The following is a 16,212-nucleotide window of genomic DNA, read 5'->3' on the forward strand; positions in this document are numbered from 1 at the left end:
AAGCTCAAGGGCAGCCTTGGCTGCTGTGACCATGAAATGGTGGAGTTCAAGATCCTTAAGGAAGCAAGGGTGCACAGCAAGCTCACTACCCTGGACTTCAGGAGAGCAGACTTTGGCTGCTTCAGGGATCTGCTTGGAAGAGTACCATGAGATAAAGCCCTGAAGGGAAGAGGGGCCCAAGAAGCTGGTTAATATTCAAGGATCACCTCCCCCAAGCTCAGGAGCGATGCATCCCAACAAAGAGGAAGTCAGGCAAAAACGCCAGGAGGCCTGCATGGATGAACAAGGAGCTCCTGGACAAACTCAAACACAAAAAAGAAGCCTAGAGAGGGTGGAAGCAAGGACAAGTAGCCTGGGAGGAATACAGCAAAATTGTCTGAGCCGCCAGGGATCAGGTTAGGAAAGCTAAAGCCCTGATTGATAGAATTAAATCTGGCCAGGGACATCAAGGGCAACAAGAAAAGCTTCTGTAGGTACATTGGTGATAAAAGGAAGACTGGAGAGGATGTGGGCCTTCTCCAGAAGGAAACGGGAGACCTGGTTACCCGGGACATGGAGAATGCTGAGGTAGTCAATGACTTTTTTGCCTCAGTCTTCACTGGTAAGTGCTCCAGCCATACCACCCAAATTGCAGAAGGCAAAGGCAGGGACTGGGAGAAGGAAGAACTGCCCACTGTAGGAGAAGATCAGGTTCGAGACCATGTAAGGAACCTGAAGGTGCACAAGTCCATGGTACCTGATGAGATGCATCCGTGGGTCCTGAGAGATGTGGCGAAGGAAGTGGTTAAGCCACTATCCATCATATTTGAGAAGCCGTGGCAGTCTGGGGAACTTCCCACTGACTGGAAAAGGGGAAACTTAACTCCCATTTTTAGAAAGGGAAAAAAGGAAGACCTGGGGCACTACAGGCCAGTCAGTCTCACCTCTGCACCCGACAAGATCATGGAGCAGATGCTCCTGGAAACTATGCTAAGGCACATGGAAAATAAGGAGGTGATTGGTGACAGCCAACATGGCTTCAATAAGGGCAAATCGTGCCTGACAAATCTGGTGGCTTTCTAGGACAGGGTTACACAATTGGTGGATAAGGAAAGAGCAACAGATGTCATCTACCTGGACTTGTGCAAAGTAATTGACGCTGTCCCGCACAACATCCTTGTCTCTGAATTGGAGAGGCATGGATTTGATGCATGGACTACTCAGTAGATAAGGAATTGGCTGGTTGGTTGCACTCAAAGAGTTGTGGTCAACGGCTCGATATCCGAGTGGAGACCAGTGATGAGTGGTGTTCCTCAGGTGTCGGTATTGGGACTGGCACTGTTTAACATCTTTGTCGGTGACATGGACAGTGGGATTGAGTGCACCCTCAGCAAGTTTGCTGACAGCACCAAGCTGTGTGGTGCGGTCGACTCGCTGGAGGGAAGGGATGCCATCCAGAGGGACCTTCACAGTCTTGAGAGGTGGTCCTGTGCGAACCTCATGAAGTTCAACAAGGCCAAGTGCAAGGTCCTGCACATGGGTCTGGGCAATCCCAAGCACAAATACAGGCTGTGTGATGAGTGGATTGAGAGCAGCCCTGAGGGGAAGGACTTGGGGGCGTTGGTTGATGAGAATCTCAACATGACATGGCAATGTGCGTTTGCAGCCCAGAAAGCCAACCATATCCTGGTCTGCATCAAAAGAAGCATGACCAGCAGGTCAAGGGAGGTGATTGTCCCCCTCTACTCCACTCTGGTGAGACCCCACCTGCAGTACTGCGTTCAGCTCTGGGGCCCCCAACATAAGAATGACATGAACCTGTTGGAGTCCAGAGGAGGGCCACAAAGATGATCAGAGGGCTGGAGCACCTCTCCTATGAAGACAGGCTGAGAGAGTTGGGGTTGTTCAGCCTGGAGAAGAGAAGGCTCCAGGAAGACTTACAGCAGCCTTCCACTACCTAAAGGAGGCCTACCAAAAAGGAAGAGAGGGACTTTTTACAAGGGCATGTAGTGATAGGACAAGGGGTAATGGCTTTAAACTGAAAGAGGGTAGATGTAGATTAGATGTAAGGAAGAAGTTCTTCACTGTGAGGGTGGTGAGGCACTGGAACAGGTTGCCCAGAGAGGCTGTGGATGCCCCATCCCTGGAAGTGTTCAAGGCCAGGTTGGATGGGGCTTTGAGCAACCTGGTCTGGTGGAAGATGTCCCTGCCCATGGCAGGGGAATTGGAACTAGATGATCTTTAAGGTCCCTTCCAACACAAATTATTCTATAATTCTGTGATTATTTGCATTTATTTAAAAAAACATTAACCCCATCTACCTTTTTCCAGGCAGCTGAAATCAATGGGCTCCATGTGAAACTAGAAGTAGGATTGGAGGTTTTATTCACATCTTCTGTACATAGGCTATTTCTACAAGGAATCCTTCTGGTCAAATCAGCAACAGCAGAGGCAATGAGAGAAAACATTTTTAGCATTAGTATTTGAGAAGTATTTCTGCTGTTAGCATTAAGAATACTGAGAACAAAAGAAGCTTTTGTATCTTTCCTGGACAATTTGTTGACATTTGTATCTCAGACAGAAAGCTTTAAGAAATGCAGTAGATATGAAGCCCTTTTTAAGGGATTTTAATATCTCAAAGTGCAGGTCTGTGTATAAAAAAGGCTTTGGAATAAAATAAATCACGAAAATAAAGCAGCAGTGGTTTTTTTTCATTGCCAAAACAGACATTTCCAGCTTACTTTTGTTCAATATTAACTCAGAGCGATCCAGACTTTGATATTATTTGCAATAATTTTGAATTCAGCATAACTCTACTGCTGTCAAAGGACTCTTGTTTCTGTGTCCTTGTACCACGTAGCAGCATTATACTTACTTACAAATTGTATGATAGCCATTTTAAAAGCATCCTCCTTATGTTAAAGTTGTTTAGGTTTTTTTTCTAATCATGTGAAAGTAGCTGCAAAATGTGAAAGTAGATATTGCGAAATGTGAAAAATACAATCATGTAATTTTTTTTCCTGCTCCTTCTTATCCTAGGTACCAATATGTACTCTAGTTTTCTAATTTCCATTAGAAAAAAAACCCAAACAAACAGCACAAAAGATAGAGAAAAAGAGAGTGATTTAAAAATTTGGAGAATAAATAATCATTCATCCCAGTTTACTTTCTAAATCAAAGTGTAGGAGTAAATACAATTTAATATAATGACCTATGATGAAAAACACTCTTTGGCTCTCTTCTATGTAAAAAGGATATGAAAATCTGAAATGGTACTGAAAGAATGTAGGTAAGAATGGCATTTTTTGTGTTGCACTCTCCTTTTTCTAATGAAGCAGTGGTAGCTGGAGTTGTGGGGAAGAAGAAAGAGAATTTGTCCTAGCTTTTTGCTCTTTTTTCCTCAAATTTTCAACCATCAAAAATTAAGTGTTAGACTTTAGCACAACTTAAATGCACACCTTCATTGGATGAGATTGCTATGTCCTTAGAGTTTGGTCAGCCCTAAATCTGTATACTCTCTGATAGGAGTCAGGCTCTCCAACTGAAGCATTTTATGTAGCATAAAAAAAACAAACTCATGAAACTAGCTTCTTGAACCGACCTCTTCTTATCCCATGATTGTATCAATTTTGAGACTAACTTATTTCATAAGTTACACCAACTAGTTTTGCTTTAACATGAGGAAGAAACAGAGTTTCAGAAACCCTAGTGACCCAGCTATTGAAGGGTTCTTTTGGCATATTAGTGAACTGAAGTTCTTTTTTCCATCAGACAGAAACAGATGTGAAAGCAAGGTTTCCACTTGCTTCATGAATATTGTAAATGAACCAAAATGAAGATCTAGGCCTCAAGGCTATTTACACAGCCAGGAAAATTGAGGCTAATTAACTTCAGACCTATAGTCAAAGGTAAAGCACCTTGCACCCACATGCAAATATCCAAATCAGTATCCTGAGTTTGTTATACATGCGGATTAAGGTTATTCTAAATGTGATCTTGATGAGAGGAAAGTCACTCAGTAATCCCACTAATTCTTAGTGCCTTAAAGTACAAAGCTGTGCCCAAATGCAGTGGGGATGTTTAAAGATTTTTTTTAATCAAAACCAAACTTGTATTTGTTTCTCAAAAAAAATTATTAATAATTCTTAGCAAAGCCATTGGTGATTTCCTGATTGCTTTATTCCTCAATTGTTACCTGAGAATTTTTCATTAATTAATAAATTAACAAGCATGTTAACTCAGTTACATAGGAGAGTCTAGATCTTAAGATCAAACACAACTTTGGTATTTCTCTAATAATAACAGTGACAAACAGTCATTGTCTCCAAGGCAGTAATATAAGGGTAGCTGTTTAATGAATCATAGAATCATAGAATGGTTTGGGTTCTGAATGTCTGTGTTCAACACAAAAAGCCTTGTTCATATCATGTAGGAAATGAGCTAATTTTTCTCAGGACAGTGGTGATCTCTCAAGCATTTTAGTACCAGCTGGTGTAAAGTAGCTACAAAGAAATATATTTCCTCTTAAGAGCAGCTCCTCCTCAGTGATCTTTGTTTTATATGCGCCAGGGCTCCAGCACTTCTGTGACTCACATTCATCACGTGATTCCTTTCCAAAATCCTAAGGTCTGAATCCAAAAATGGATTTAGGTGCCTGTCTACCTACTTCTGGTCTTGAACAAGACATATAGGAACACATGATCAGGTGGAATAATTTTAAGTTTTCCTATGGATTTGAGACAGCACACTATTAAGCTTGTTAATTAATTTATTAATGAACTAGTTCTCCCCAAAGATTTAGTGAGGGATAAAGCAATCAGAAAGTCATCAACAACCTTGCTAAGAGACAATTAATCACTGCTGGAAAAAAACCCAAATGCAAGTTAATCCCAGATCACAGCCAGAGGTTTATACAGCTGTGGTGCAGGACTGAAATGTGAGCAGGCTGTGATACTGAGTGCACAGAGGCTCCAATACAGGTGCAATGATGCTCCATTTTGCAACCCTTCAGTGAGACATCCCCCTTTCTTGCAGAATCAAAGTTAGGCATGGGAGAGTTTGGCATTTAATGGACGTCTTCACAGGTATTAGCAGGCTTAGCAGGAAGCCAGCAAGTTAGAAATAGGAGACTGTGGAAAGGAGTAAAGGCAAGTACCAAAGCACAGACTTCTGTGCGTCTAACTTCGCTGGCACAGACTGAAGAGAAACCTGACCTAGAGTTGTGTCTCAGCCCAGATCTCCTCTGGAGTGTTAGGCTCCTTTGTGACCCTAAGTTAGATGCACCTCTCCTCATTAGGTGCTCAGCTGAGCAGGACCGTCCCTCTCAGTGGCCAGTGGGGATGTAAGTGTCCAAGCAGTACTGTGAATCTTCAAAAACAAATAGGCTCTAAAAGTAGAATTCCTCTCTCCCCGGAAATCAGATGTCTAAACCAGGAATAAAAACACATCTGGGTACTCTAATACTGTCATGGGGACTTGGGCTCATGCTCCTTGCTAAATGGTGTGCCTGATTCATGTGTTGTCACTGAGTTGTTGGTAACAAGCATACAGACAGATGCTCCCTGAGCTTAGCTGCTACCCTCAGCGCTGTTGCTTTACTATGGCATTCTGCACTGGATTATTTGCATAACAGCTAGCATAGCTATCCTGCTTCTGACACACACATTGCCTTCCACCATACAGAGCATTTTTCTCTTTGAGGATCTAGCCCAAAATACCCTGTGGTTTTAGCCTGTGTCCATTGAATCAGATTTTCTATTTCTGTAGGATTTTATTGCTGTATTCTTCAGTTGCATGAAAGTAAGTATGTAGAAAAGATACCCCATCCTAACTGGTCCTTCTTCAGCTCATCACAACTTCCTCTTATAAGTCCTTTCTATTGTTCCTGAGATGGACTCCTGCACAACACTCAGACAAAGGCAATGCACCTGAACTGAACTATGTATGATTCCCAAACATGTGGATGCAATATGGAAGGACATAATGCACTCTTGCAAAGTTTAGAGCACACACCTGGAAGGTTTTTCAGTTGTCTCAGCTTTTATAAGGACATTCAGTCCCATGCAAAACAGCATAAAGTCAATTTTTCTTATGCATGGCTTTTAAAACCCATGGTAGAAGGGCAGCTTTGCAAATGGGGATATAAATGATGCCAGGAAGCCAGCTAAGATATGGGTGGTGCATCACAGAAAGGAAGAAAGAGAAATAATCAGGAAAAGAAAAATATATATGGTTTAGATAGAATAAATGCAAAACTGTTGCCGGTGCCAAATTAAAAATAAATTCAGAGTTCTGAAATATAATACTCCAAGAAAATAAGGTTATTGGAGACCTTTGCAAGGGACTTCAGGGTAAAGCTATATCAAGAATGTAAAACAGTGTAGAAAAGATTTGAAGACGTGGTAGTGAATTAAAAAGGTTAATTACTAATGCTGTAATGTGATCAAATCTGTTCTGAATTTCTTGAACATTTTAATACTTAATAGTACATTGTTAAAGAGCTGTTTGGAGATTTAACCCTGTGACCTCTCAATTAGTCACTGAGATGAAGACAAGACAATTTGAGCAAAACTCTTTCAAGATTCATGTATCCGATTACACCAAAGGGCACATATACCAATAAGACATAAACTTATGACAGACTAAGAAAACGCAGAGCATACCACTTGAATAGTTAAAAAGACTGAAGCTGTCAAAAGAGCTGTCTATGCCTACTAGACCATCTGAGGCCATGATATCTGTGTATGCTTCACTGTATCGGGCATCCTTATTTGACTGTGTGGTACATCAGACCTTTGTGATTTATGTCTAACTGCAGTGCAGTCTTTTCCACTGTTCCTGTTCTAAGGAAATGCATAAACTTTGCTGGTGCTGATAAGAAATTTTTCAGCTTTTATTGTCTCTGCTTTAATGGTACTCTAAGACTTCCTGTATGTCTTTGCCAATGACGTAGAAATGCACATTTAAATATAAGCTCTTGACATATTCTGCTCAGCCTATTATGGAGACAATTTCACAGATTTATGGGTTTACAAGCATATCAAATAGAAAAAAAGTAGAGGAGACGGTTAGGAAAAAAAGCCATTGTTTAAACAAAGTTATCATGCTAAGAAATACAGAAGACAGGGGACGACACATCCCAGTTGCTATCTTCTTCAATCTGGAAGATGATCACTAAATGTAAATGGGGATTCTGCTGTCAAAAGAGTATTAATTATGAAACAAAATTCTATAACCAAATACTACATATAAATAATCTCAAAAGTCTTCTGATTTATTTCTGTGGAATAGCTCTACAGCAATAGAACATTGGTGGGTCACAAAAGCATTAAGGTGGTACATGGACATACAATATTATTCCCTATCATATTTCCAATAAGGGGTTTAAGTATTGAGGTGTACTGGAGCATACACAAAGTTTCAAATGTTGACTGCACCAGATTGTTCAAAGAGGTCTGGGAACCATACATTCCACTTCCAACAAGGTACAGATTTAACAAGAATTTAATGTTCCTTAGTAGATAGTTCTTCCAAAATTGGTCTCCTGTGCTTAGATTAATCTAACTCCCACTTAAGCTTTTTTTTTGGACCATTAAACCATGGGGATTGTTTTTCTGTGGTATTAAGCTCAACAGGAACTGCTTATGTGAGGCATTTCAGAGGATAAATCCACTAACAGAAAATTATGGCTTATTTTATAGAAAATTACTTAATTTACTTATTAATTATAAGTCTGGCAACAGTGCCTAGATTGTTACCTATTTTTTTTTAAAAAAGCAATCCTTAACACTTACTATGAAGCAAAAAAAATAGAAACAACGCATCTTTCCAGACTTCTGTGCTTCTGACGAACGCATTATTCTGGATTTCTGAGTGTTTGTGAAAAACTGCTCAATTCCAAACTGACCAAGACCTTTTGTCTATTCAGGATTTTGTTATGGGTCTCTCAATTTTACTCCGAGGGACAGTACAGGAGAAACTGAACTGGGCTTTCAATTTGTATGATATAAATAAGGATGGATATATAACTAAAGAGGTAAGGTTTACTTTTTACACTAATCACTGAAACTAAGAGTTGTATAAGTGAGTCCCGCTTTCAAAGAAGAATGGCTTCATTGTCAAATTAGACATGTTAACAAATAAACATATATTATGAAACTAGATATGCTAAAAATAATTTTCTCATTTTAAAGGCATATATAAAAGTTAGAAAGATAAAATCTTCACAGAAATTGTAAAAGGTCAGAATTCTTCAGGTACAGAAATGCTTGGCTTCAACTTATGCCTATGTATTTGCACATACAGCCACTAAAATAAAAAGTAGTTTGGTAGGATATTTGGACAAAAAAGCGTTAAGTACGTGGGCCAAAATTGTTACTTATTTTATGAATCTACTTCTAAAAATTTTTACTTGAAAGAGAATTTATATAAAAAGATTCCTACATCTTTTATTCTGCAAGGATTCAAACACATACTTAAATTACAGTAAGACCAAATGAGTGCTTTCATAAAAATATGTTTTTTCAAAACTGGGTCTTCATGTAAATATATATATATATTACACTTATAATTTTATGCCTTTAGAAAAAACATTTCATGATTATTATAAAAGAGTGATCTACAGAATAATTTCTCAGCATACTGGCAGATGACTTGTTTTTATAATTATTCTTATAGTTTTCACAAGCCACTCTATTAACAAAAGTAAAAGCTTTTGATGTAAAAGGACTCTACCTATGTGCAGTTGTGTGCATGGGTGTTTCTATTTTCTCTAAGGAAAACTTAGTTGTAAGAAGCTGATGTGCTTTGACTATTCACTTGCTGTTACACAACTTCTTTTCCTGTTTAGTTTTATTCACAAGACCTCAGGAGATTCTTCCCACAATCCATGAACTTGCAAATATTCCAAATCATTTAAAATAAAACCATACATCTGCATCTATTAAAAAAATTATCTGTGAAAGCTGAACTAACATGCTAGAATTTCTAGGACCATAGTAGTTCTTTCTTGAAGCTGTTCAGTCATAAAATCACAGCACGATCTCAGAATTTTATTCTAAAATGTAAATCCTAAAAATAATTTCTGTGTTCTGAGTTCAAGCAGTGTCTACAACACACCTTACATTACACAGACATATTTTTTCCTCCTCAGGAAATGCTTGATATCATGAAAGCAATATATGATATGATGGGAAAATGCACCTATCCTGTTCTCAAGGAGGATGCTCCTAGACAACATGTGGAAACATTTTTCCAGGTGGGTCTGGTAACATAGGAGCCAAAAAGACTGCTCTGTTAGCAGGTATGGAAAGATTTTCATTGCTGTAACAGTTTTGCATATCCTACCAATTTTGTAATCCTTTTTCTTCTCTGTGGTTCCATCCCAAGTTTCTCAGATCTACTCATTACACCGTGCTTTTTCAACAATAAGCTCCTTGAGCGTATTCTACTATATCACTTCCTACATCTTTACAGCATTTTGGCCTGGTTGTTCCTAGGCTGACAGATAATTGAAGTGAATAATAAAAAGGACTTGTTTTACACAGGATTTCAGGAGGATAAACATACATTCTTATTCTTTCTGAACAGAAAATGGACAAAAACAAAGATGGAGTAGTTACCATAGATGAATTCATCGAGAGCTGCCAGAAAGTAAGTACCCAGTGATAAGTACGGAACCTGTATCTGTTGGCTAATGCTATCATAGTGCTACACAGGCTTCTGGAGTGACAGTGATGGTAATCTGAATACCAGAGACAGTATTTTCCCAAGGTAGAGTATGCATGTACACCATTACACAAAAACACTAAACAATGTAAATAATTTTGTGACCTGAATCTGTAGAAGAGATGTTATACACAAGCTGTCATCGCTTATTAGACAACTGTGACCACATCCCTTCTCTCTTCAACAGTGTTTTATTTGTACTTGATAGCAAAAAGTTTCCTCACATTCAGCTACATACTTATTTCTGTTTTTCTGCCCATGCTAGGGAACGCATTCCCGTTACGATTGGCATATAGTCACAGCAATAATAATATTGCTTGAAAATTTATCACCTATCAGAGTGTTTCCCGAACAACGAATCATGACCTGCTGGAGGCCTTAAAAAGGGAGAGTGCAAGGAGCTTGCAAAGTGTTGGATGGCAGGAGTTAACAGCAGGCAAGTTTTCTCAAGGCAAGGGAGTGAGAACTGATGGTGATAATCAGTTGCAAGTGTTTACACTACCCAGGTGGCTGTTAATTTCCTTCAACTGCTGAAAGCAGCTTGTTGTCTCTAGAGCCAGGAATGAGAATAAACTTCTGCAGCAGGAATTACAGCCCATTTTCACTCCTCTGCCCTTCAGAAACTGGCTTGCTTTTGGACCAGGAGACAATATGAGGAAAGATAAGTTGCATTTTCAGAAATTTAAGGAACTACTGTTAATTTGTCACTTGAGAGATGCAAGAAAAAGAAACATGATAGAGTACAAAATAATGATGACAAGACTTTGGTGTGGTAAGAGGTTGTTATGTACTGTAAAGTGTCACATTAGACCTAGTGCTAAGATAGGCCTGATTACATTATGCATACTGATGTGGCAAATAAACCCAATGCTATTTGTTACAGTGAGAAACATAAGGAGTCATAGTGGTGTTCTACTGATACCTTGTCCAGGCCAGCTCTGAGTCAGATGAAGCTGACACAGATCTGCAGTATAGCCTGTGTGTATTGTTTATCTCCTATACCAAGAAGAGAGCAGTAGACAAGAGATAGGAGAGAACAAGTCTAGCAAGATAAATGCAGCTAGTGAGTGACAGATTTTTAACCGTTTGGAACAGGGAAGACTGAACAGGAAATAGCAAAGATGCTTTAGAATTGGTCTATTTTTATATGCATCTGTAGTTTTTCCTTGGGGTTGCCTTCATGAGTACAGTTACGTGGTAAGTGATTCTCTCTTTGATTTTAATCTGCTGATTTTGGGGGATGAAAGACAGAGAACAGCTCTTCTACCTGCCTGTTCTTATATCCTTAGCAATGGGTAGTGGGTAGTGTCTTGTCTGTCGACAGCGCTCTATGGCTTTGACCATGGTTCTAGCTTATCAGTCTTGTTCAGTGCAAATTAAAGGCATTTGCTCTGCTAAAGCTGAGTGATCATCAGAAACAGACATGAGATTAATTTCCCAGCTGAGGTCTGCAGAGTTCTGGAAGTTAAATGACAGATTAATCTGGATATGACAGCAATTATACTGATGGGATGAGTGATTCATTTATGAAGAAAATTACTGCCTTCAGTAAGGAATTGCCTGCTCTCCTTTTCCAATGTGCTTCACAGTTTCTCACATCTGTTGTTAGAAGATTCCTTATTTACCTCTTCTGAATATTCAGAATACATGTGAGAGAGATGCTTTCTAAACTGCTATATGACAGAGACACTGTTCTCATCATGCCACTTACCTTCACTTGCTTTTAACTTCAAAGGTGGCAATGTTTTTTTGATACAGAAGGTATCTTGCTGCCTAAAATTTTGTCTCTCTACCCACTAAGACCTGTTCTATTCCTCTGAGCTGCAAAGTGTGTAATGCATGTTTATATCAAGAGTTGGTTTCCCAAATGAGATTTGGGTTAAGGATTCAGTCCAGGTCCTTCAAGAAACTTGATTCAGGGGTTAACATGGCTTCAGCCTGTTCAGGATTACATTTTTCACAAAGGACAGTAGTGGCTGCTTCCTTTAGGAAGCTCTAGGAAAATCTTTTTTTTTAATATCATAATAGGTACAAGACTGATCTAAAAAGGTAACATTCAGGTTCCTCTTTCCTCAGCATGCAGCAAGTCACATCACTCCAGGAGCGAGGTGTCTCATCTTTCGTGAGCATTTAACAATGCCAAAAGCAAAATTAAATGATCTTGTGATCCCTCCGCCTGTGTTTTAGACCTGCCATGCAATATTTTTGTTTCCCATATGTTCTGGTGTTATGGAAAAACGGTGGTTATCGTCATTGCCTTTCATTCAGTATCTCTTTTCCAAGCTGTAAAGTACTCGTTTATTCAATTTTTCCTCCTAGGGAAACCAGTCCAGACCTTTAATCACACTTGGCCCTCTCTCTAGACCAGTGCTAGTTCTACTATTACCTTTTGCTTACCAAAACCAGGATGTTCAGGACAGGGGCACGGCACACCTGCTGCTCCCTAGGCTTTGACAGCTATGGTGGCTTCCTCCTTTGGCACGAAGGCTGATGTTAGAGCACATCTGCACAAAACCTTCCCGGCCCGTTTACCTAACACATGACTGTACCTCAGACTTTGGAATGGGAATGCCCATTGATGAATATGGCAGCCAGAGCTGCATCTTGTGCATGTGAAAATATGCTAAAGGCATACAGAGGATGTGCTTGCCAGTTCTAGCTCAAGCAGTGGGACTAGAATCAGAACAGTGCCAGGAGACAAGCACTACAAGAAACCCTCAACTGAACTCTAAAGCTCAGATCCCATCCAGTCTGAATCTTAAAATGGACTGGAAGCCTGTTCTGCCAGGGAAAGGCTGCAGGAGCCTTTTATTTGAATAGGATCTCGGGCAAGATTTGCCAGCCTCTGAGAACTGTCATTCCTCTGTTTTGAGTTGGAAGCCGTATTAGTGGGTCACAGAAACACCTTTCACTGGTGTTTTGTAAGTAAGGAAAGCATGGCATACTTACTTTAAGAGTAACAAGGAACACAGCAGAGCACACTTGAATACAGAGACTCCACTTCAGGTACCTGGGATGGGTTCCTGAGATTTTTTTTGTAGCATCAAGAACCTCTGCTGTGTTTTTAAACACTCATTATATACATGTGGGCCTTTTTAAAATCGCCTCTCTGTGATGATTACTGGTTTGGCACACCTATCAGTGCAGTAGCACTGTACAGCCTGAGGTATACAGCAAGTTCAAGACTCTTAATTCATGGTCCCAATGCAAAGAATGGCCTGTCCATTCACAAAGTGTTAAGCAGTTATGCAGGGAACTACAGAGCATCCAGGCTTTGAGTGTGATCTTCTCTGGTCACTGGGTATAAGGACCTATCTTTGCCCATGTGTAAGTGAGAACAGCAAAGGTGTTTCCCCTCATCCTCCCTCTGTCTGGGAGAGGGAATGTGTATGACCTGATTTCCCTGCCCTCCCTACCCCATATACCCATGTGCTCGAATGCCAGTCTGTCATCCAGACTCCAGGATTCTCCTGCTCCCACAGGACTATCCTGCCCTAGGTATGCCGGACTGAGTCCCAGAAAGCAGCTGCTGTCTGTCCTGCTTTGTAGAAGTTACCAAATAGCAGAGACAGGTCTTGGGAAACAGTAGTGTGGCTAACTCAAGGGCTAGGTGCTAACCAGTTCCTCACCTGCCTCCTCACCACCTCCTTGCACTGCTTGGTGCTGGTGGAAAATGGTCTGACTTGGGCACTGCTTCCTATCTACAGCAGCACCATGAAGAGGTGCTACCACCAACAGAGGCAAAGCACTAAGGCATGCATGGTGCACAGGTGAATGTCAGGGTGAAGGCCCTAAAGGTCCTTCTGATCATGATAAAAAGGCTTCTGGGATGGATAGATATTTTCTGGAGGAGTAACCCAGACCCAGAACACAGTGCTGATGGTCTGGGCTAGCCTGAAAACAACAAAGGAGCCATCTCAAACTTCAGTAAGAAAAAGGTCAAAGTGGGCTTGAAGTTAGGTCAGATCTGGCAAAGGTTGTTCATCCATGTTTTTTGCTTCGTGTAGACTGTGCTTCATATGCACTAACACCTCCTACTGTCTTGAGTAAGGAATCATTAACCAAATCTATCTCGAAAAATTGTTTAGAAAATGTACTGAAAAAAAGAGGCAAATGAGAAAGACACACTTGCCAAAGAATTCTAAGGCAAGCAGCTGCTTTTTTCTTTCTTTTTTGAAGATGGAAGAAAAAAAGAAAGCTACTAAAAGTCACCATGTTCCAAATATTATGACAAGCCTATATTTTCTGTGAAGACTCTTCCCATTTGACTGACTAAAGGAGGGGCATTGGAAGTCTTCAGCAAACTTCAGAAATATGGAGCTGATTTTAGAAAACTACTAGTTTCATTAGTGATGATATATTTATTATAAAACTCATAGGAAGTATCAAAACACTTTCTAAATTAAGAGCATGTTGTTTGCTTTGCACATTTGCTGAGCTGAGTTGCCAATGTATATACAAAAACATTTGTAAATAATTAAATGACAAAAGATTCCAGTTAAACCAAACTTTAATCTGTTAACTTACATTAATCTGTGATCTTCAATAGTATATTGATGTTTCAAAACAATGCAGTGATAAAAAGCTAGTTTATTTTAATTTCCAGTAATTTAATATAGTAAATTTCCTAAACAAACTTTTAAACATTAATCTACTTTTTTTTTTTTAAATTAAATATCACTGCTTTCCTAAGTTAGTTTATCAGCATAAAATAGCGCGCAGATCACTTTTTACAGCAACATCACTTGAGATGACATATGGAATCAGAGACAAAAAACCCCACTGTGTGTGTTTCGTAACATAAATTAAGAAAGTTACTCAGACTTGTCATTTTCTACAAAGCAAATCACCCAGTAGTCTGAATAGTGAATAATTTAACTGGAAATTGATACTGAACATGTGTTATTGGAACATTAATGTACAGAAGGCCTACATACCTATCGGTAATGGAGAATACTATGAGATAACCTTTCTAAGAAGTGGTGTTTTTATGCACCTCTTTCATGAAGCTTCCTAAAATATTCTATCAAATTCAGACATTTTATTCACTAGAATTAAAGATGGCTAGATTATCTCTCAAGAAAGTACTAAAGGATGTGCATTCAGATTAAAAAAGAGGATCATTACAGTGGAGACCAGCAAATGCTCAATGAGCATGTAATATACTCTTGTATTGTATATAGATTGTATTGTGCAAGCAACTTTTGATCCAGAAGCGCCACCAAATATAGGCTACTACAAGTAAACTATTTCTTCAATACACTGAAAGGTAAATTTAAAAAATTATTTCTTCCTGACTGCTGTGCTTGAGAGTTATTTACTGATAAAAACTGGAATACAGAGTGATGCATCAGTAAACATTACGCCGAACTTGGAAGTTGAAGGCTTTGTTACCTACCTAATGCAAAGCAATCAGAAAGCAGAAGTAGCACTGGGAAGCAGTCAATATTTTTCAGTGTGAACACACAGAAAATCTGAGCGGAGGAGTCAGTGTTGCAGTGATATTTGCAGAACTGACAGACTCTTTGGTTCATGCAAAGGTGCACACTTAAATCTGTTTTGAGTCACCCCTAGTTATGCCAAAGGATGCCCTAGAATTGCAAAAAAGCTGCTGTGTATGATACACAGGACTAGCAATTTCACGTACGGATTCACACTTCAGATACAACTACTATTCCTTGAGTATTTATTGTCTATATGTATTTTGTTATACTGGATATAAACTTATAACCTCCAAAATATTGCAGATTTAATTTTCTTAACATGCTACTGTATTCTTGACAGAATAGTTTTGATTTAATTAATATATACAAAACCCTCTTTCAGCATAGATCCATTAACAGCCTTTTTCTGCTAACAATTTCTCCTAACAAGCTGAAAAACGATGTTGTCATTAACTAAAATAGTTAGTTCTACCCAGTTTCACTATAGATATTGGCCAGCTACATTTGTAATGGTGTATGATTTTTGTTTTTTTTGTTGTGTTTTTTACAGGATGAGAATATAATGCGATCCATGCAGCTCTTTGAAAATGTGATTTAATGAAGACATTAGGTCTACAACTAATGGACAAATACAAGCTATTCTGCAACTTTATCTAAAAGACGGATTTCCCACTTTATCATAAATAAAATTACTCAGCTTTACACTGAGACATGTATTATGCAAATAATTTTTTATTATAAACTTTTCCCAACAGAAAAAAGTTTCTAAATTACATAATTTAGCACTTCAAAAGTGGCTACTTAGTTAACAGGATTGTTCTGAGAAGTCAGGTTTTTACTCCAAACCCAAAGTAAGACCTGACATTATGCAGCTTTATTATCATTCCAACCCCTAGATAAAATAGATACTATCACAAGGAGATTAAATACTCTTAGTTTTGCTACTCATTTGTACTGGATTAAGCTCCAGGTGTTCAAGTGTATTTCTTAAATCTTAGCTTCTAATTTATACAGAGGCATTACCATGTATTTTCTTTTCACATTTGTACAGTGTAGTCCTCAT

At 39.1% G+C, this 16,212-nt stretch overlaps 1 protein-coding gene across 12 annotated transcripts in view; it reads left to right on the top strand.

Moving 5' to 3' along the window:
• KCNIP4 (potassium voltage-gated channel interacting protein 4) overlaps positions 1-15,857 on the top strand; it is a 460,075-nt gene extending 444,218 nt beyond the window's left edge. For all 12 annotated transcript variants that reach the window (XM_069792719.1, XM_069792668.1, XM_069792748.1 and 9 more), the window contains 4 exons: positions 7,907-8,014; positions 9,131-9,235; positions 9,568-9,630; positions 15,700-15,857. In XM_069792719.1, the coding sequence (XP_069648820.1) occupies positions 7,907-8,014; positions 9,131-9,235; positions 9,568-9,630; positions 15,700-15,747 (324 nt within the window). In that variant the 3' untranslated portion in view covers positions 15,748-15,857. The remainder of the gene's footprint in view (positions 1-7,906; positions 8,015-9,130; positions 9,236-9,567; positions 9,631-15,699) is intronic.
• Positions 15,858-16,212: the final 355 nt, after the last annotated feature.

Source organism: Haliaeetus albicilla, chromosome 1 (genome assembly GCF_947461875.1).
Source record: "Haliaeetus albicilla chromosome 1, bHalAlb1.1, whole genome shotgun sequence".
NCBI classification, from domain to species: domain Eukaryota; kingdom Metazoa; phylum Chordata; class Aves; order Accipitriformes; family Accipitridae; genus Haliaeetus; species Haliaeetus albicilla.